This window comes from Mus caroli, unplaced genomic scaffold, assembly GCF_978045245.1.
Source record: "Mus caroli unplaced genomic scaffold, Mus_caroli_1 scaffold_2, whole genome shotgun sequence".
Lineage (NCBI taxonomy): Eukaryota > Metazoa > Chordata > Mammalia > Rodentia > Muridae > Mus > Mus caroli.
Genome location: NW_028227257.1, coordinates 168,803,744 through 168,826,877, shown reverse-complemented (window position 1 = coordinate 168,826,877; position 23,134 = coordinate 168,803,744). Strand labels below are relative to the sequence as shown.

Sequence of the window (23,134 nt, the reverse complement as noted above, 5' to 3'; positions counted from 1 at the left end):
ACAACAGTTAAAGACATGATCCTCTCTAAGGGTTCCATCTTTCAGTAGCAGTCAGTGAGCGCTCTCTCAGAGCTTGGCAAGACATTTCTTAGAGATAGCAGAGGCACTAGGAAAACCTAGAAGACTTTGCAGAGGAAGCCCTTGAGTCCATGTCTCCCCAAAGACTCAGTTACTGTCTCATTTACAAGTAATTGTTCCCCAACATTCTTGCTTTTGTCCAATCCATTTCCTGATCATAGAGCTGATTCTTGATCTGCTGTTAAGCCAGCCATTTACCCATCTTACAAGGGATCCCTTTAAAATACAAGACACACAATGTGAAAAGTTTTCATGATGAGGACTTTGTAACTATCAAATTTCTCTTCTCATTGGATCCTGGTTTCCACAGGCTCACATGTTTGAACACTTGCTTTCTAGCAGGTGACACTCTCTGGGGAGGCTGGAGAGCCTTTAGCTTGTAGGTCTTGGTTGGGAAGAGAACACTAGTGGAGTATTTTCAAGGTTATGCCTCTGGTTTCAATCTGCATTGTCTACTTTATGGCTGATTATGTATGTGGACTTACTTCTATGCACTCCCTAGACAATCCAGAAAGAGTTTCTTCTGGTACTCTGTCTTCCCCACCATGACACACTGAAACCCCCCTGAAATTGTACACAAATAAGCATGTCCTCCTTTAAATTGCTTTGTAAGGTGTTTTGATCAGGGCACTGGCAAAGATGACTACTATACCGAGTGTGGGAATACATGGATATGCATAGTCAGTTTTTCATGGGTAATGTGCAGAAGGATGCCTTTCTGACTGCGCTGGAGATAAGATGGAAGAATCAAAGAAGGACCCCCTGGAAGAGTAGAGTCTATTACAGAGGAGAGCAGGAGGTTGGAGATGGAATTTCCAGGTACAGAGTGTGAAGAGGTTCAAAAGGCCCTTAGGTGGGTTAACCAAAGGTAGGAAAACAGCGGGGAAAGGACAAGTGGGGGATGTGATAGTTCAGAGGTGTTCAGTAGCATTAAATGCAGAAAAGAAATCCATGGTTGTTTGTTGCAAGTTGAGTAACTAAGGAAAACAGAGAAAAGTTTGCAGAGGAGGAGAGGGAGGCGATCATAACAGAAGCAGCAGGAGCCCGAAGGCGATGGAGGCAAAGGTGAATGTAGTTGGGAGATTATGTTTCCATGTTGGAGATATAGAGTCTTTTAAAAAATGCAAACTGGAAATTATGATCCCAATACAGGATGTTGGCATTTTGCACTTACAAATTCCTAATCAGGAATGGGATTAAGTGCTTTGTTTTAACCAAACAAAAACTGTAGGAGGTCTTCTTTAGCTTTTGATTTTAGAATAAACTTTGCATAATCACCCTCTCCCCAGAGTTGTCTTGATTCAAGGACCTGGGTGGGTGTTGCATAGTTTGTAGTTTTTGAACCAATAAGAGGAAAGAAGAATGTAACATGAGTTTGAAATCAGATCCAGGTACTAATGACTGTGTGGCAATCATTTGCAAGTAAAATGCTCTTATGATATTTAGAAGTTGAAATTTATGGTAAAATATTTAATAAGAAATAGCAGAAGGGAAGAAATTGGACCTGCAACACAAATGCATACAAATTCTAAGAGAATTCCATTTATATATCTCTACCCTTCCTCTACTCAAGATTCATGCATAAGTAGATATTTATAGAGAGAGGGATTTGAATTTTGTTTTTACCAATGTTTACTTCCACAGAAGTCTGATATTGGGTTTCTAATGGGCTCTTCTCATTTCTACTGTATATAATAGGGTTCTGTAGATGTGAGCTTTCAGTAGCGACAGCATACAGCTTTATTCATTTAGCCTAAAAAAGACTATGTATGGATTGTCTACCATGGCTTTTAAAGCCATTCAGCATTGTAAGCTGCTCTCCTATATCTCAGGTGCTTTTTCTTTAAGAAGAAATGGATGTATATCATTCTCTCTCTCTCTCTCTCTCTCTCTCTCTCTCTCTCTCTCTCTCTCTCTCTCTCTCTCTCTCTCTCTCTCTCTCACTGTGCGTGTATGTGCCAGCACGCATGCATGTGTGTACATATGCATGTGTAGGCCAGAGGTCACCTCAGGTGTCATTCCTCAGTCACTGCCCATCTTCTAGGTTGAGACAATGTCTCTCACTGACCTGAAACTTATCAAGATGCTAGGCTGGGCAGTGAGCCTGGGGCATCTAACTTATCTGTTTTCTCAGTACTGGGATCAATCTACACCACCATACTTGATTATTTTACTTGGGTTCTGAGGATCAAACTCAGGGCCTCACACTTGCCAAGAAACCACTTTTCAGGGTGAGCTATCTTCCCAGCTTTAAGTCATAATTACAAGTCTCTCTCATCATTTTAGGAGTCTAGGCCAGATGTGCAGTCATAGCTACCATCTACTCACAGAACTTACCATCTCAAATTGAAACTCTACCTCCTGAAGTCTTTGTCCCATTGAATCGCAGCTGGCCACAGTGTCCATGCTATCCTACCATCCTCTGTGGATGCTTGTAATTACTATTAGGGTACCCACATGGCAAGTATCATATTCTGGAATATTAGTGCTGTGATTGGGGATGCCGTGGCCCTACTTTATTAGACTGAATTAAGTGGTTAGAATTATCAGGCTTTTAAATTTATTTTTCTATGCCTTAAAAATTAACTCAGGGTCAGTACAGAGCTATAGGAATAGAAAAGAAGTCAATTCACAACTTTTCTCAGTTCCCCACTTGCAGTCCTGTTTGTTTGTTTTCTTCAGAACTCATGTGTGTTATCTCTGTCTTTGCTGACCACCAAGACTGTGGCCCCCAAAGAGCTGGTCAGAGTTCAGAACTCAGGAAGAAACAGAGTCTGCAGACAGGGATGTTCACCTGGGACTTAACACCCCGGACCCAAAAGAACATGTATCTTTTTCATAAAGCAAATAACCTAACAGTACAGTTGGTTTTCCAGACCCTAGCTTGTGCCCCTGTTGTACCCTAGTCTAGCCTCTTTAGTTGAAATCTTCTCTGTGTGCTCTCTCCCTCTCCCTCCCCCCCCCAGAGTTTATCTAATTTGTTTGAGGGGATAGGATGGTCTTTACATTCAGTAAATTCTCCACCACTTTGGTTAGGATCTGTAAATGTAGCTTCGTCTCCTGATGTATGTGTTGTCTCCGAGGCTTGCTATCTCTGGTCTGCTAACCTAGATCTAGTCCTGGAAGTTTCTAGCCTCAGCACAATCTTATCCAGGCCTAGAATGTCTCTGAGACTTACTGCTGAATAATCTCACCCTTTCTTGTTCTTTCTGATATCTGGCTGGCTGGTTCAACTCAGAGGTTCTGGCTCAAAACTCCTCTCTAAGCTGACTGATTCAATCTGGCTTCTCTCTCTTCGCCTCTCCTGAATTGCTCTGCTTGGCCTCATACTAACTTTGGCAATCTGTTCTAAACTTCTGGCTCCTTCCTAGTCTTTGCCTCATTTGTTTCCACCCATGTCTAGCTTGTTTCCTATCCAGCCTGTCTCTGTAAAACTCTCCAGGTAAAACTGCCTCCCTTTCCCTACCTTCCCACCCCCAGCGGTTGGTCACTTTGTCATTCAATTTGACATCATTTTCAAACATGGTGCTTCCTTCTACAAACTAATTTTACCTTTGTTGTTTGGGGTTGAAGCTGTATACTAAGAGTGTATCTGTATTGCAGCTAGAGGGATTAAAGCTGTGAGGCCTGAGCCACACCACAACTAGAAATGTTGTTTTTTGTTTTGTTTTGTTTTGTTTTGTTTGTTTGTTTGTTTGTTTTAGTAAATAATACAATCTTGGCATTCATGGTGTGATCAAATATCCTGCAACAGGGAGCAAACAATCATGAACAGTCATTGATTCCACCATTCTCTCCTTTACTAATTGCAAATTATTACCTTTAAATTTTCAGTCATGTAAACTGAGGTCTGTGGTGGTTATTCATTACTGTCAGTTTGACTAAACTTGCAATTCCCTAGGAAATTTGATGGGGCACTCCTGTGGGTATGCTTGGGATACCATTTCCAAGGAGTGATTTGAAGGTCAATCAAAGGGGCAAGGAGAGAGCAAGCTGAGAACTGGTGCTCTCTATTCCCTGAGTCCTGGCCAGGGCATGAACATCTCTTCTCCACAAGCCTTGCTACCATGATGTGCTACTCAAGCACATGAGGCCAAGAGACCATGTGGTGAATCATATCAGTAAAACTGTGAGCAGAAATATATCCTCCACTAAGTTGCTATGTATTGTGCTTGGTCATTATGAAAATGCTAAACTCAGAGACCCAGATCCTTGGCCATAGATCCATTCTTTTTAGCTACCTTGAGTGACATCAGTTTTATGACTGGCTGGAACAATGGCCTTCACTGAAGTATTGCCAGGATAGACATCATATTTTCAATTCAGTGAATGTGGTGACTAATGAATTTTGTCAGGGTTCAAATTATCTTTTAATTTGTGCAGTAGTTGGTTTTGTAATTGGGTTGAGAGTTGAGAGGAGTGAGGGACTGAGAGGAGGAGCAGGAGGGAATGATATCCTCGGGGCATTTGAGATATGACTCCAAAAGCTACCACTAGTGCTTCAGTGAATTCATACCTGCTGTTCACATGGTCACTGAGCATATGAGTCAGGTGCTGAGCTGCACCCAGGGGAGGCAGTGCAGAGGAAAGCACACATATCCTTTGTGTTTTAGACGGGTGGACAGGTGGGGAAACAGCCCTGGGAGTCAGCACACTGCTGTGCCCAGGGTAGTCTTGTAGTCATTCTGTATTTCTGGGTGAAGGACAACAACATCAGTTTAGGGTTTTCCTGGTCCCTTGCCTGGTCAGGGTAGTAACTGCTGCCCCTGTGGAAACTGCTGTAGAGCTCAGCAGGGCTCAGGTTCTATCTTTCCCATCCTTCCCCATATGTTCCTTGGTCCTGAAGCTTCCTGATGAAGATCTCTCTGTGTCTCTGTCTCTATCTCTGTCTCTGTCTGTATCTTTCTCTCTCTGTCTCTCTCTCTCTTCCTCTCCTTTCTGTTTGTGACTTTGGATAGGAAACTCTTAGCCTTAGGTTGTAGCTTCAATTGGAATCAGCACAGGATAATGAACATTGGGTTGGGCTTCTTCAGTGCAGTGTGAGAAATGAAGCCTCTGCATTAGCCAAGGCACAGTCCCTACTCTGGGATGCTTGAAAAGAGGATGAGATTTCTGGTGGTCTCTGACGTCTACAGAATTTGAGAATGTATCTGTGGTTGACTTGTCCTTAGAGATCTAGTCTGTGAACTGCCTATGAATTGAACATTGATTTGAGCCTTTGCTACATGGTCAGGAAAGAGGATAAACATTCTTGTGAGGGGATAAGATCAGAACTGGCACTGGAGTGCATTAAGGGCCTTGCATAAAAAATGCTGACTCATGCTGACAGTTCTGCAAAGTCCTGACTAAGATCAGGCTACTTTCCCCAGAGCCCATCTGTCCTAAGACCCTCCTGTTTCAGCCCAGAAAACCTGAATTCACTATTTCTTTTTCTAGAAGGAGATTTTGTTGTATGTATTTGTATGTATGACTAATACATACAAATACAAAGCAACAGATTTTCTAATAAAAAAGGTTGCTGGGCTTTTTTCCCATCCTTTTGCTACCTCATTTTTTTAAGGTTGATGAATATTCATTGCACATGGTAATGGCTCTCACTCTTACTTCTCATGCATGCCTTTGGTCTCATCTGCCTACCAGCTCCCTCCTCCTTTACTACCCCAGGCCTTAATCCATCACCTTTTCTTTCTTTTTTTTTTTTTCATCACCTTTTCAGCAGTTCCTTTACTACTTGAATTTCAGGTCCTCATGTAGCCTAGGCTGGCTTTGTACTTGCTATGTAGCCAAAGATAACCTAGAACTCCTGATCTCTCTCTGCATCTATCTCCCAAGTGTTGGAATTATAAGTGTGTATCACCCAAGTCCCTGGGTGTTTGCTGGCTTGCTATTCTTGATGGGATTTCTGGTGAGCTTTTATTTTTTATTTTTTATATCCTATATATCACATATGAAAAGCAAAAGATGACTTTTTGCTTTCTGTAGAAGTAATTTTGTTCACTATGATGTGCTTTAGTTCCACTGATTTTCCTGCAGATGACTTGATTTCATTCTTCAGGGTGATACAGTACTGCATTGCCTACGCTACCACCTTTCCTTTATCCATCCACGTGGTGACAAGTGTAGGCTGATTCTATAGCTTGGTTCTCATAAGTAGTTCCTCAACAAACATGGAGGTGCAGAGGACTGTGAGCTGACTTTGTTTCCTTGAGTACACAGTTCTTGCCTCTTGAACAAGCCACGCCCCATGAGATTCAGGGATAGGTGTAACATAAAGACACACTAGGTGGGTGGAGCTCTCAGTACTCATTTGACACAGACAGATCAGTGTATCTGGGTAGGCTAACAACTGAACCTGTATAACTTAAAATTGATTTTTTAAAATTAATCTATAAAATAATGGAGTTCATTGTGATGTCATATATGAGTATTATTATTCCTGCCCATCCTCCTGTATTGTTCTTTCATGTTCTTGAATGGATTCCCAGCCATACTTTTTTTTTTCATCTCTACTTCTCTGAAGTGGCCTTCATGGTAGGCTTACAGGAATATAAAGGTTTTATTACAAATACTTCTTAAATCTTTTACAAAATAGTCACTTTCACTTGCCACAGTCCATACTGCTCCAAGCTGTCAGGTGGATCTGAGCACTGAAGGAGGCTAAAAGCAAACTTGATGCTAAAACCCCTTGTATCCTGAAATTCTATCTAATCCAAAGTTTCCCTTCAGTCCTGTGTATGTGGTGACAGCTTACCAGTATTCTTGCAGGGCTCTGTCTGTGGAGCTGGACCACTGGCACATCCCTCTTTCTGACAAGATGGGGAATTGTAGCATTTCTTAAGAAGGCACTGAGCTCAGGGGTATCCTCTGGGGAGGCAGCAGGCTGTAGAGAGAAATCAGGAGTCATCACACATAACTGTGTTCATCTTTCTCTTCACCTCAATTCCTCATCAAACCCTGGGTGATTGAACTGGATTCACCTGAGAGCTCACAAAGGTTGGGCTTTGCCATTAGCACAAACGTCAAAATGACTCAGGCTGACAAAGCAAGCACAAGCCTGTCCACTTTTCAGTTACAGGAATCCATGAAGCACAGGAGAACACATTCGTGGAAATTTTATCTTGCAAGAGTGAGATTTTCAGGAAAAATAATTTCTCCATTAAGGGTAGAAACCAAGACTCTGATTTTGTAGACATGAGTTACTCTCATTGCTTTCCCTCCATGATGAAGATAGACCTGGCTAAAGCAAGGCGGCTTCTATGAGGAAAGATAAACCCTGAGGTGTCTGGAAAGGGTTGGGGATAACTTGATATGGTCTTCAGGCTATTGTCATCATGATTTTGACCCTGCTCCCATTCTCATGTGTAGTGTTCCTGTAAGTAGAGTTGTGTCCTAATGGCAAGGGTTTTCTGATGCACACATCAATGCATACACTGCTTCGGGACAGTGTGCTTTCCACCGTTAGTTTGTATTCTAGAACTGGTGACTTTTATCTTGATGTCCCTGCTGAGCATAGCTTCTGCCTAAAAACAATACCCTAGTGATGTTATTTGCTTGTAGGTGTGGCCAACCTACAGCTCACCAGACATAAGCTGCATGAAAAACTATAAATGAAGTCTGAGATGAAGTAGTAAATGTACTTAAAACATTATAAGATTATTTTTCTTTTATAATTTGGTTGTGCAGTTCTCAAGTGTATACTTGGTAGATCACAGTGTTGTGTCACAATGGCAAAAGATTGGAAACACCTATGACCAACTGAATATAGAAACCTGCCCCCTCTTCCACTCTGAATATTAAGCCTTTGTTTTCTTGGCTTGTCTGTATGTGATGGGGATAACACTAATACAGTCATGTCTGGAATGAAAAAAGAAATTCTGGCATTACAGATGCATGATGTATCACAAAAGATAAAACAGTGATGCTCAGTGTATCTCATGGTCTAGAGCAGTGATGCCCAGTGTATCTAAGGGTCTAGAGCAGTGGCTTTCAGCCTTCCTAATGCTATAATCCTTCAATACAGTTCCTCAGGCTGTGGTGACCCTCAACCATAAGATTATTTCATTGCTACTTCATAACTATAATTTTGCTACTGTTATGAATTGTAATGCAAATATCTGATATAAAGGATATCTGATATGTAATCCCATAGAGTATGCAACCCACAGGTTGAAAATCACTTGTCTAGAAGACGTTACCAGACAGAGCAATGGAATTCAAACTCTTCAGGATGACAAGGGTCATGACATGCTGGATTTTGTATCTGTTGGCTTCTCCAGATTCATCTCACCAAGATCACTTTGATTTCTGCTCTACAAGGTCTTAGCTGGTTTCCACTCCTGAACTGCACTACCATGAAGCCCTGGGTACCATGACATCCATCTCATGGCACACATGACTTCTGTGGCCTATAAGTAACCATCAGGACTAGCCCAATTGCCACTAGTGGTCTCCATTAGAAAAGATAAAGTGAGAAGCTCAGAGTCACAGGCATGCTCCTAGGAAACTCTGGAGACAGCATATCTAACCAGGAAAAGTCAGATGGGAAAGTCCAGCAGTAAAGAAAATTAGCAAAAACAAACAAACAAACAAAACAGGGGCCTCTAGGTCACAGAGATCCTGAATAGGAGGAAAACCTGGTAAGGGACGCATTGACTGGATATTTCAGCTAAGAAGTTTTGCATGTCCTTTCCTGAGTGGGAGACTCAGCAGGCGAAAACTGAATTATAATCAATCAAGAGGATTTGGATAAGTGAACAATTGTTTAGAAAGGTATCAGATGGAGTCCCTTAGTCATGTTAAAGAAGTTTCTTTCCATCCATGCCCGAGTCTACAAAGATAATTTCAGGTAACCAGGGCTGCATTGTGAGGTCCCGTAAAAAAAGAGAAGAAGAAGAAGAAGAAGAAGAAGAAGAAGAAGAAGAAGAAGAAGAAGAAGAAGAAGAAGAAGAAGAAGAAGAAGAAGAAGAAGAAGAAGAAGAAGAGGAGGAGGAGGAAGAGGAGGAGGAGGAGGAGGAGGAAGAAGAAGAAGAAGAAGAAGAAGAAGAAGAAGAAGAAGAAGAAGAAGAAGAAGAAGAAGAAGAAGAAGAAGAAGAAGAAGAAGAAGAAGAAGAAACAACCAAGCAAACAAATAAGGAAACAGAAACTGATTTTCAATGGGTGTCGTTGGAATAAACATTAAAAGGAAGGGCAAGAAATCCACTCTTGAAAAAGATAAAACTATTTGGCTTAGTTTTTATTTTGATAATGGAGGAAATGTCCCAAGTTTGTAAGATCCAAGGAACAGATGGTAGAGGAGATGAGGTCAAAGACACAAAAAAAAAAAAGAAACAGGGATGTTTCACGTAGAAAAATTTAGTCCTGGACCTGCCAGAGGACATGTTTTTTTGTTTGTTTGTTTGTTTTGGTTTGGTTTTTTTGTTTTGTTTTGTTTTCTGTAAAAGTATTGCAGAGAGAAGTTGAAGATGAGAGAGGATATCAGAAGGTCCAGATTGTGGTCTGGATTTTGATGTGAGAATTGAACTTTTGAAGACATACTTGTCTTCAGCACATTATCAATAATAATGTGAAGGAAAATGAAAGGGAGGACAAAGAGGGCAATGAATTGGAGACACGAACATGAAGATTGACAAGGACAGAGCTTCCTTGTGACAAGAATGGCCCCATGGATACTTCAGCCAGTGAACTAAGCTGGCACCACCAGTGAAAGAGTGAAGAAGCTGGCAAGGGTTTTCAAGGCAGGGATTTGGAGATTGCAGAAGAGAGATCAAGGCAACTTTTGTCTGGGTAAGTCATCTTGCATTCTCAGCATGGCTGGAAAGAGAGTTTCGCCAATGGTAGCCTCAAAGGTGGGCTGGGCTTGGCTAATGGCTTGAAAGAAAGCATGCAAAGACACACAGAAAAGGTTCCCTGGAGAGAGGAGGTGGGACCATGATAAGGGTAGGAGAATGGATAAAAAACAGGATGTTGAGTGTGGCAAGGTAAGCTATCCTTTAAGACCAATGGCTTTGCAAAGCCCTGAGATGGTGGGCTGAATGGACAGAGTGAGGTGAGAACCCAGAAGTGTCAGCTCTCGGGATACAGGAGTCTCCCAAGACAACGACAGAACTGGCCCTGAACCAGGAGGTTGTTCACAGATGCACAGAAACAGAGGATCTGATAAAAAAAAAAAAAAAAAAAAAAAGTGTTTACAGCCCAAGATTTTTTTTTAAAAAATTGAGCTAAACAGACAATTAAGAATCATGTAAATCCTTAATTCCTCACATGTTTCCCATTGCACTTGCTGTATGTGTCTGCTGTCACGGCTTTCAGATTTATTAGCTGTAACTTCTCTTTCTTTTTCTTTCTTTGAGACAGGGGCTCATTATGTAGCTCAGGCAAACTTTAAACTTGCAAGCTCTTACCCCAGCCTCTAGAAGCTAGTTAAAGTACAGTGGAAGTACTGGAAAACCTGGGTCATAATTATCTGTGTGCACATATGCATTCACATGAGCAGGCATGTCCATATGTGTGTGCAAGTGAGCACACACACACATAGATGCCACAGTACATTTTTGGCTATTGTTTCTCAGATAGCATCCACTATGGAGTTTTCTGGGGTTTTGTTTGTTTGTTTTTAGGTAGGTCTAGTTTCTCACTGGCCTAGAACTTTTCCAGCAGGCTAGGCAGGCCGGCAAGCAAGCTCCAGAGATCTGCCTGTCTTTACCTCTTTAATGCCGGAGATGACAATAATGTTATCATATCTGCCTGTTTTCTTTCATAGGTTCTCGGGATTAAGCTCACAGCCTTGTATTTGCATGTAGCCATTATACTGACTATGCCACCTTCCTAGTCTCTAGTTGGGATTAATTCCCAAAATTTCACCTATGATTGTTATCAGTATTAATAAAACAATGGCCCCAAACCAAGAATTCTTTGTGTGGTTTCATCTGATATGACTTATGTGGAAATAAAAAAAATTGTATGTACTGGAGTACATTATAATTTGGCAATACTGATACATGGTCTCTGGATGAAGCACAGGTCTTCCTGTGAGCTAGAAAACAAGGATCCTGCAAGACAGGGGTTGGTGGAAACTGCTCCCTTCATTTCATAACCCTGTTTTGCAGATAGAAAAATATGCCACTGTTGAACAGCATAGACAGAATATCTTCAAGTCGCTTACAAAGCCAGTTTTCTGAAATAGCATTCCAGAAATTATTTCATAAAATAAAACCTAAGAGGGGAGATGTCTAAGAAATGCAAGCAACAACTACAATTCATTTTCTAGATGGATATTAGGGTCTCTTTCTGAGCTGGCCATGGCCCCCCAGACCATGCTTCTCCTTGGCCTGAGATTGTTAGTGGTAAGGGAGGCTGGTCTCTGAGCATCAGGCTGAGGCAGATCCACAGTCGAGAGAGTAAATTGGTTCAATGCCGTGAGAATCACCAAGTAAACCCCACAGTGACTGCCTGAGAAAATGCAAACAGCTTTCTGCAACAAGGAAAGAATTATTAGTAAATATCCCCTTTCTCCAGCTGCTCCTCAGACTTTGACCCCAACAAGACCTTTGTATTCTCACAATATACCCCAAATTCGTCATTCTTGTTTAGGCTTAAGGAACAATATGTGGTTAGAATGTGCAGTGCAGTTGGAAAAGTGGAATTTGAAGAAGGAGGTTGGCATGAAATGACACTGATTGCCCTGCGAACCCAGACTTAAGCACTATACCCCACTGTTCTTTTGTTTGTAATGTGTCTTTGGACTTCAGGTATTCCTAGAATGCACGAACGAACAGACTATACTCATGGACTATAATTAAATCTGCAGAAGAGCCTAGAGGGCCAGTGTACCCTACAATTAAGTTGTACATGTTAAGAATTTGTGGGCAGAGGGACACCCCATCTTTTTCTTCCTGAAGGAGTTATTCACAGGCTACCTAGAAGAATCATCATACTCCATTAATGGAGTTGATGTTTCCTGAGTCTTTGGGTGTATTTTTTCCATTGTATCATTTCTATGGGATGTACACACATATAATATGTGTTCACATATATGTTATAGGTGCATCATGCATGTGGGTGCTCACATGTACCTGTGTGTGCACATGGGTAGCAGACAATGGACAGCCTCAGGTGTCATTCTTCAGGTATCTTCCATGTTTTGGTTGAGAGAGGTCACTCATTGGCCTGGAACTTTGCCAGTAGCCTAGGCTAGCTGGCCAGGAAGCTCCAGGGTTCTGACTATTTCTTCCTCTCAGCTGACCAGCAAGTGCATCCAGATCCATCTCACATGGCTCTGTACTCAGGCGCTTGTCCTTTCTGCCATTAATATTGTTGGTAATCAAGTTTTTTTTTTTCAAGTGTGTGTCTACAGCCAGGATTGGTTGTCTATGCCTATAATATACCAGCATTTTTCAGAATGAAGTAGGAGGAGTTTAAGGTTGAAATAAGCCTGGACTATATAATGAAATTCTGTGTCAATGCACATGCACAGACACACATGCACAAGCTCATGCACACACACATGCACAAGTACACATAAACACACACATGCATCATGCATCCAAATGGATATGCAGTCACAGGCTCACATGCATAAGCAATGCTGAAGACATTCTCAACGAGCAAAGCTGAAAGCATTGTCTAGAGAACCAGCTCTGTTTGATGGTTAAGAATTGGATCCTCAGGCACTGTTATGAGCTGGAGGGAGCAATTCCTGAAGGGTGCTAGCATTATACTAGGAGGGAAGACATGAGTTCAGTAGGAAGCATGGAAGGAAACTTCAGCATCTTAACTGGATGAGAAAACCAGGCCCAGGTCATCACTCAAACTGAAGCCCTGACTGCCTTCAAAGGAGGAGGCAGGGCTTATAGCTCACACCTGACCATGACTGGGGTAAGTCACAGCCACCCGCAAGTGCTTCTTCCTTGAAATAAACCATAGCTGCAAATATCCATGCCTTTTAAAATGGTTCCAAAAGGCAAGAAAAGAAATTGTTAGGTAATGACAAAGGCAAGGCTAAAAGCTGTTTTTTTTGTTTGTTTGTTTGTTTGTTGTTTTTCCTCTATGTCTTCATTTAAAGGTTAGGAGGAGGCTGGTGGCAGAGAGACTGAGTTTTGTTTTGTTTTGCTTTTGGTGTTGTTGTTGTTGTTGTTGTTGTTGTTGTTGATTTGAGCTAACAAATGTCTCCCAGTTTTGAGTTGATGAGAACCAGTATACAGAAGCAGTTAACAGAAAAGAAACTCTTAAGGATAAGACAAACTATGCAAATTTGCCAAACCACTGTCTGCAGGCCACTTGAGTCTAGAAAACTATTTGCAGGGCTATAATCCTTGGCAGATGCATGGGTTCTGAGTTTCTGCCATCACTGTTTGTATGATCTGTATGATCTGGTTGTAATTTGGACTTCCTGTGGGATCAGTCTTGCTGAAGCAAGAGGAGACTCAGAGGCGACCTCCTTCCATACCTCCAAGGACAGTGCTTAGGATGCGGGCTTCCTGGTCTAGTCTCTGCAAGCCCCTTTATACCCAAGGGTTCTCCTTTTAGTGCAATTACTCCTGGGAGGTAATCTTGGGTTCTAATGCAGGCTGGCTCTCTGCATCTTTGCCTGTCTCCCCAAGTACAGGGTCTTGTTCTTCAGCTGTATTCCTGACTCTGGTCAGCTCATACTTTGACTGTTTATTATAAAATCTTGCCCATCAAAAAAACTTAAAATGCTTTATTCTTCATGAAACTTGTGGTTCCTTGTTCAGGTTTCCTTTTTCAACCTCATCTTATCTAGAGATCGTAGTATGTTTGGAAGGCTATCCAACCGCCAGAATAAAGTCCACCAAAATAACAAAATTGGTAGTTTGAAAAAAAAAATTTACCATCTTTAGTATAGTTGAGAAACACTTTTCTCAACTCTAAAAATCTTATTCCAAGAAGGAGCTGGAACAAATTTGATTTAATGGATCAGCTTTAATGCTGCAGACAGTTGAATGCTTCAGAGTCTTTTAGTTGGTGGCATGGAGAAAACTGCCACATTAAAATCTTTTCTTTCTGACCTAGACCATGATTCGTGTAGGCAGAACCTTCATGGGTGTCTGCTTCTTCTCACGAGGTTATAGAAAGCTGATAACCAAGCTCAGGAGGTAGAAAGAACCACTGCATAGCAGAACCCCAACCTTCTGATTGGGCTGCCACTGTCGATTCCACGTCTATTGCTCTGTGTTGACCTAGGCAGGGCATTGGCTTTCCTTGAGTGAGAATAATAGGGGCTGTGTAACTGTTTCTTCTCTTCACATTTATACTTCTCCTCAGACTCTGAGCTTTGACAGACCAAGCTGAATAACCTAGCTTGTGATTAATGTAGGTATCTAAATTAAAATTAAAGATGACACTATTGTCTAGCAGTGTCTCTGTGTGGTCACCCCTGCTTCATCACACCTTGGATGCTGATATTCTATATTTGGGCAACAAGTAAGGTGAAGTGGGTGAGATTGTTTGTTCCTTGTTGCCTAAAGTGACCATGGGTTAGAATTATTATGCTAGTGCCTTAAAAGGCACTCAGCATCCCTCCTTAAAACTTGGGAGACATTGGAATAACTTGATAGAATAGCCAGCTTCTATTGTGAGAACTGAGCCCTGCTGAGGTCAGACTCACTGGACCCTGATGTGCATGTGAGAAGACATTGAGGCTTATGTTGAATTTGGAACTCTACTTTGTTTGCACACAGGTCAAATTTCAGAGGGTTTGGGGAGATATTTGGCATTAAGGAAGCATTTCTCTTTAAAAATCATGTTTTAAATGGTAACTCAGTACTCAAGCCAGTAAACACACACGCACACACACACACACAGACACACACACACCCCTAGTGGGGAAAACCCTATTTAAGCTTCAATATGGTTTTAATGCTATAAAACTGTGTATTTATAATAAAAAATAATAATATCCAGGACAATGGCCATATAAGTGATTATAAAAAGTAGAAAAATTATTTGTTTGCTCTGTGATGTTGAATATTTAGGTAGGGACAGGTTTTTATAGAGGAAATCTGGAAAGTCAACATTTGCTAAGGTCCAGGAGAGTCCCTCGTTCATTCCAAAGGCTCTCTTTCTCTGTGGTGTCTCTGGTTTCCTATAGTGGGTGGCCTATAAAATGCTTCTCAGGAAATCGGAATGCTTTCTTTTTCATTAGTGTGTGATAGAAATGGGTACCCCATAATCCATGAAGCCAGGAGCCTGAGGTTGGGGAATGGAGAGTTAGAGGCCAACTTAGCCTGCATAGTGAGAACATGTATCAAACAGAACAGAACTATTAAAAATGAGGACATTGGGGCTGGTGAGATGGCTCAGTGGGTAAGAGCACTGACTGCTCTTCCGAAGGTCCAGAGTTCAAATCCCAGCAACCACATGGTGGCTCACAACCATCCGTAACGAGATCTGGCGCCCTCTTCTGGAGTGTCTGAAGACAGCTACAGTGTACTTACATATAATAAATAAATCTTAAAAAAAAAAAAATGAGGACATTGTGAGCTTTGCAGGCAAATGAATGGAACTAGAAAATATCCTCCTGAGTGAGGTAACTCAGACCCAAAAGGACATGTATGGTATCTATTCGTTGATAAGTAGATATTAGCCAAAAAGTACAGAATACCTAGGATACAACCCACAGACTGTAAGAAGTTTAACAAGAAGGAAGGCCCAAGTGAGGATGCTTCAATCCCCGTGGGGGACCCTCTAGAAAGTCGCAGAGACTTGGGATGTGAGAGACTCCCAGGACTCAATGGGGATGAGTTTAGCTGAAATGCCTAACAGTGGGGAGAGGGAGTGTGAAGAGACCATCTCTAGTAGATCAACAAGGGCCCCAAGTGGAGGGATGGGTTAACCAACTCAGAATTGTTCCTTTCTAAAAGGATTGCAGGGACAAAAATGGAGAAGAGGCTAAAAGAAGGGCTGTCCAGTGACCGGCCCAACTTGGGATCCATCTCATGAGGGGTGGCGGGGGCGGGGGAGGACATCAACAAAGCTTGATGCTATTACTGATACTGTGATATGCTTACAAACAGGAGCCTTTTGTCCTCCTGGGGCTCTACCATCTGTCCTCCCAGCAGCTGACTGAGACAGATGAAGATACTTACAGCTAACCATTAGACTGAAGTCAGGGACCCCTATGGAGAAATTAGGGGAAGGATTGAAGGAGCTGAAGGAGATTGCAACCTGATAGGAAGACCAGTAATTACAACTACTCTAGACCTTTGGGTGACCCCAGGGACTGAACCACTGAAGCGCATACATGGGCTGGTCCATGGCTCTGGGGCACATATGTAGCTGAGGGCTACCTTATCTGACCTCAGTAGGAGTGGATGTTCCTAATCCTGTAGAGACTTGAGGCCCCAGGGAAGGGGGAGTGGGATGGGATGAGAATCTATGGGAGGAGGGATCAGAAGCATGGGCCACCGTCTGGAATGTAAATAAATAAAACAATTAATTTTAAAAACCAGAGCAGAACAAAAGAACAAAAGAAAATCATAAAAGGGAGAAGAAAAGATGGTTACAGGGTTTTGCTGAGACATCTTTTCAGTCATAAGTGAGCACAGCCAAGAATTCACAGGAGAGAGAACAAGTTGACTAGAATATCTAGGCACAGCCATTGATGAAGGTGTCTAAGAGGAAATCTCAGGAATGGTGGCAGAAGATGGACAGCTAATGACCAGATGTTTCAAGACACACTCACTAAGGCACAGCAGATGAGGCCATAGTTAATGCAGAGACTCAGAGCTGGTCAAAGTGTTGACAAGGAAAGAATGACTATTGAGTGCTCAGCCCTAAGTGGGAGAACCTATGTAGCCCTAAACTATATCATTAACTGACCCACTTCCAGCACCTCCAGGCCCTAGAGTTCAGAGACCATTGCAGAAGAGGCGGGTGGAGTTGCCAGACAAGGAGGGTTGTTGTGAAATGTTGTCCTCTTGATAGGACAAGGCAGTTGCTCTCATGGACTCAAGGTAGCCCACACAAAAATGACACAGGCTCAAGCCACTTAAAACTCCAACGTGGACAGAGGAGGTGGTCACAAGGCTCCATCCCAAGATGATGAAAGATTGGCAGTTGATGACTTTTGGGTAGGGTATCATCTTTTCTTTGGAAGCATGGCCACTGGTAGATGGCGCATACCCTGGTATATGACCCAGTACACATGCGCAAAAAGGGCAGTTGAGAGAATGAGTCTGTTAGAGAAAACTGATTTTTTCTCTAATGAATATGTGATATATTATCCACATTCCAGAGCAGGCCCCATACTCAGGAGTAGGTGGCCAACATTAAATAGACTCCATGTTTGTGTGTGTGTGTGTGTGTGTGTGTGTGTGCTGTTTGCTTTTTTTTTTTTTTTTGGTCTTTTTTGTTTGTTTTGATTTTATATTTTGAGGGAGAGAAATAACATGAAATTGGGTGAGCAGGGAAGTTATGAGGGTCTAGGAAAAGTTAGGAGAGGAGAAAGAATGTGATCAAAATATACTATAAGATAAATGTAAATATATATTCTCTTAAAACAGCAAAAAGCATGTAAACTAAAAAATAAAAGTAGAGAGAGAGGGAGAGAAAGACAGAGAGACAGATAGACAGAGAGAAGAGTGTGATGCAGGAGGGAGATGTGTTTTGATATTTCCAGGTGAAATTGGGACCAGGGAAGTTAGAAGTAGACATGATCAGAGTACATTGTATACATGTATGACATTGTCAAAGAACAATAAAATATATTCTTTAAAACTGTAATGTTACAAAAAGAAGAAAAGAAAAACTTGCACATAGGTAGCCTGACCTTTTTCAGTTGTTAGGACAGAGTCCTTGACAATGGGTAGTATACACTGGAAAGCTCAAGGGTCTAGAGGCTGAGGAGTCCAACATGGTATGTGCCCAGGAGCAGAGGGGTGCTACTCACCTGCTTTCTTGGCTCCTGGTTCGGAAAGGAGACATGTGGAAAGGGAGGAAGCAAAAGCAAAGAAAAGCTGGGGAAGCCATCTTAGTGGCTTAACCCCCTGCACCCACAGTTACCAACTGCCCTGAGACTTTGCCCTTGTGAGAATGGCATTAACCCATCTAGAGTGCAGAAGCCCCAGCCGCAAGCCCCTCTTAAAGGTCCTACCACCTCTCAACACTTACACTGGTGACGCATTTCACACATTCCAACCAGAGTGCAGAGAGTAAGGCACTGTGCCTCACCCTACCTGCTAAGTAAACTTCGACTGCATGTGGGGACTTTATTCTCGCCTCTAACACATTTATCTTTCCTTCCATCTCTGAGGATCTGAGTTCTGATCCCCAGTGCCCACATACATCAAACACCAGGCCCATGTCTGCCATACCAGTGGCCCTGGAGAGGCAGAAAAAGAGGATTTCCTGGGATTCACTGAATATCCAGGCTAACTGCATAGGTCAGCTCTAAGGTCATGAAAATCTCCAACCTCAGGCAACTACAAGCCTGTATACACACACACACACACACACACACACACACTTCAGAGCATACACGCACGCAAGAACACACACAAGCATATACACACATACAGACACACTCATAATACATATGGACACATTCATAAGCACATATACATAAGCATATACACGTATTCACACACACACACAGACACACATAGACACATAGACACACGCAGCATACACACAGAGTGTACACACATACCCTATATACATATACCATACACCTTTATACACAGAGACACACACAGACATGCACACAGTGCACAAACACACCCTATATACACATACCATACACATTTGCACACACACACACACACCTGACATACAAGCACACACACACTTAGACTCACACACACAAGCATAGACACACAGAAGCATACACCCACACCCACACACATACACGCACACCTAAAACAATATATAAGTTATCGATTAGCCTTGATATTACCATTTAGAAAAATTCAAACCTATGTGTTTGAAAACATTTTGCAATTCACTTTAAACTAGTTTTTACACATACTCAATACAGAACAAGTTGTTTATCTTTGTATTGTCTAGGAAGGAATAAACTTGCTGAGTAACTTAATAACTATGTCACTAATCAATTTAATATCTTAAGAAAAAAATAATATTCAAGCAATCTCAATTATAAATGCCACTGACACAAAAATAAAGATTAACATTTTAATATCTATTTTTAAAATCTTTTTTGAACCTTTTGCAATCTTTTTTTAAAGTTTCTATTTATTTTTTTATTTAACACATGAGTGCTCTGCTGCATGTACACCTGCAGGCCAGACGAGGGCATCAGGGCATCAGATCCCTTTACAGATGGTTGTGAGCCACCATGTGGGTGCTGGGAATTGAACTCTGGACCTCTGGAAAAGCAGCCAGTGCTTTTAGCCGATGGGCCATCTCTCCAGCCCTTAATAGCTATTTATTAATAAGAGGTTTTTGAAATTTCCCTGGGCAACATAGTAAATATTGTTAAACTGTATTAAGGAGGCTGGAAAATGGCTCAGGGGTTAGAGCATGGCTGCTCTTCCAGGTAAGTTGGGTTCTATTCTCAGTAACCATCCAGTGGCACATAACTATCTCCAACTCCAGTTCCCATGGCCTAATATCCTTTTCTAGCATCCAGCATACTTGTGGTATGTACACATCTATGCAGACAAAACACTCATACATACAGAGTACAGTAGATTTTAATGAAATATGTTAAGAGCCTGGAAGTAAAGACATTCAGCTTTCCCATATTTAAAGAATTCATACATTATTCTAATCAAGCTATTTTAGGGAGCTATTACTTCATATTGTCATTAAATCTTATATTCAGTTTTCACAGATTGAAAGTTGTTTTTTTCTTTTATTAAAAAAAAAAAAACATAGTCAAGTTGCTTTAAAAGAATTTCCTAGCCTTGGGCAGGTTTTTTTTTTTGTTTGTTTTATGTAAGACTATGAACACTCCCAAAGAATAAGGAAGAAACAAGGATGCCAGGTGCTTAGTACACACTACCACTCAGTTTGCAGGGATCTGTCAATGTTTAATGCAAGTTATCTGTTAGCACTGTCCCTGTCACTGAAAATGATTGTTAAATTGCCACAGAGGGGGGAAAGCCCTGTACAGCCAGCATAGTGCACATTAAACAAGTTATATAATATATACAAACATATATAAACAATGTCAGACATAAGGCAAACATTACACTCTAAGAGAGTTAGGGGCCTTTTACTAGCGCATGTGACTCAAGACTCTGTGTGTGAGAGAGATACGTTAAATAAGGGTGCCGCTGTGAAGATCTGGGTTACTTACAGTATATGCTAACATTCAAAGACATTATTCTTCAATAAGCTGTTGTCCCTGAAGTCAAAAATCATCTCAATTAAGGGTAAGGAAAGAAGAAATGAGAAAAACTATTTCAGGAAGTATTTGAAATAATTTCATGACACACAATGGCTTTATTTATTACTTCTGCATAAAGAGGGAGGCTTACTACCTCTTGTGTCCTCTACTGTTGAGCCTCCTGTTAGGAGAGTCCTCTTGCCTCTATATACAGAGCATTTGGGGGTGAAAAAGGAAGCCATTCATGATGGCAGTGACCCTGGGCCTATGCCTGTGTCCTAGATGGCTCAGTCTGGGGTTCAGGACATCTGTCCTTGCACCAGAGACACTGGGCCCTTGTAGCTACTAGGAGAATGTTCTCCAGCAAAGTTGTCTTCTGAGCACATAACTGATTCACAAAGTTTCATTTCTGTTTTCATGCAAATGTGACATTTTCAAGGGGTGATGCTACTTCCCTTCTTAGGAGCCTAAGCTCAGTCTGGTCCTTACCCTGGATGGGATCTGGCTTTGGGTCACTTGGGTCGTTTGGTGATGAACAAGTGACCAGCAGACAAGCTGCTTGGACAGAAGGGAGAAGCTCAGAGCCAGTCCAGACCTGCTCTCAATTGACTCCCAGACTTCTTCCAATGAAGCCCTAGGTTCTGCCCTGACCCTGCATGGTTACAGACCCTATGTCAGGGCCTCTTATACTTTCCCTAGTCCCTGAGGTTCTTCTATAACCCTGCCTTCTAATACCTCTCCACAAACCCCATTTCTGACCCTGCTTCTAATAGGCTTCTCAGGCTCTGCTCTGGCTCTGTGTTATAGTAGGCCCATGGCCTTGCTCTGACCCTGCTGTGCCATTGGTTCCATAGGCCACTCCGTGACCACACTTGTTACTAGACCCCAGAAGCACTTAAAGTCTGTACTGCACTGCTTTGAGAGTCTCGTCAAGCTTTCGCTACCATGCATTCCAGTCTGGGGGTTCTCAGGGCATTGAGAGAGCCTTTGGCAAATCCCATTTTACCACGTGCTATTGACAACAGCTGTGAGAACTCATTTTGCAAAGATCCTCATGTCTTTGGGCAATATACCAAAAAAGACTTTTAAAAATAGCATTTTATACTAACTCTCCCAAGTGTGGCATACCTAGTTATGATTTTGGCTTTGTTGGGGCTATTGATCAAATAACCTATAGAACTTGGGGAATGCCAGGGCCAAGAAGTGGGAGTGGGTGGGTGGGGTAGTGGGTGGGGGAGGGTGTGGGGGACTTTTGGGATAGCATTGGAAATGTAAATGAAATAAATACCTAATTAAAAAAAAAAGAAGAAGTTGCCTATCGAGGCTCAATAACTGCCAGGTTGCTATGGATAGAAAACACTTGCTCAGGCCAAGACGACACTTGCTTAGGCCCTTTAAAAAGAGAAATGTTCTGCTCAGGGATTACCGAAGCAATTTAGGTCAAGCCATTGTTTAGACTATAATCCTACCTTTATATCCTGTGGGTTGATCTCAGGATTTGTTTGACATCGTAGAGGTCCCAGAGTTTGAAGATGAAAAATATAAAGGAGAAACTCATCCCGTGCAGAGAACGGCCAGCCCACGTCAAGAATGCTGTCACTGATGGTGCTGGGTCCAATGTTGTGCAGCTGCAAGAACGTGGCACATTAGGGAATGACATGTCTATCATGTGTCTGTTTTAAAAAGCACATCTTATCAGCTTTAACTATGGTGGTAGGGAATAGAACACAGAATCTAGCCAGGCCTGGGGCGCTCTGAAATCATGGTATGTACACATTCAGGGAAGACTCAGGCTGTGAAGCATTCAGCATGGGTTATTCAAAGACTATGCAGGTGGAGCAATTCATATTGGGAATGCTTGGGACCAGAAGTCCTTCAAACTTCAGAATACTGCACATACAGAATGCAAAACTTAGGGATGAGAATCTCCTATAATCACAAATCTGATGTTTCCTTCACATTTTATTATGCATAGCTTGAAGGCAACCTTTTAAATATCTGTCTATATATGTATGTATGTATGTATGTATGTATGTATCTATCTATCTATCTATCTATCTATCTATCTATCTATCATCTATCTAAAGTATGTGTGTGCATGAACATGTGCAGGTGTCTGTTCAGATATGTACCTATAGAGGCCAGATGTTGACATCAACTGTCTTCCTGGATTTCTCTGCACCTTATACATTGAGATAATATCTTCCTTGAACCCAGAGCTCCCTGATATAGGACTCATGTAGCTAGTCAGCTTTCTCCAGGGATCTCTTGTCTCTGCTCTCTAAACATTGGATGACATGCAGGTTGCCACCCTACATGGCAAGGGCTTTAAGTCACCTGTGCAGCTTCTTATGTTTTTGTTTGTTTGTTTGTTTTTGTTTTTGTTTTTTTAATTTGCTGGTGTTTTGCCTATAGTCTGACCCATGAGGTCAGGCTTGGTATTTTCTGCTTGCAGTAAGCATCATGTGAATACTCAAAACAACTCGACTTTGGAGTACATATTGTTGTTTGCAGATTGGAGAAGATCAGTCTGTTCTTACTATGTACAAGCATAGCTATGCTTACCTCGAACTGAAATAAATTCAATGGTAGCACTAGAAATGCTATTTTAATTATATGCTTCTAAAATGTAGTGATCCTTTCTTTACATTGGAATTTGCCTCCCGCCTGACTACTGGCTTGTCAATTGCAACCATCTGCAAGGCACTCTCTTTCACCCTCTGGGAAAATGGCCATCCATCAAGTGCCAAA

The 23,134-nt window shown here is 41.8% G+C and overlaps 1 protein-coding gene across 1 annotated transcript in view; it reads right to left on the bottom strand.

The window, feature by feature from the left end:
* Positions 1 to 23,134, bottom strand: part of Itga8 (integrin subunit alpha 8) — a 196,841-nt gene that overhangs the window by 26,290 nt on the left and 147,417 nt on the right. The window contains exons 25-26 of the mRNA XM_021155534.3: positions 21,853 to 22,011; positions 6,830 to 6,958 (exon numbers count right to left, since the gene is read on the bottom strand). Of these exons, the coding sequence (XP_021011193.1) occupies positions 6,830 to 6,958; positions 21,853 to 22,011 (288 nt within the window). The remainder of the gene's footprint in view (positions 1 to 6,829; positions 6,959 to 21,852; positions 22,012 to 23,134) is intronic.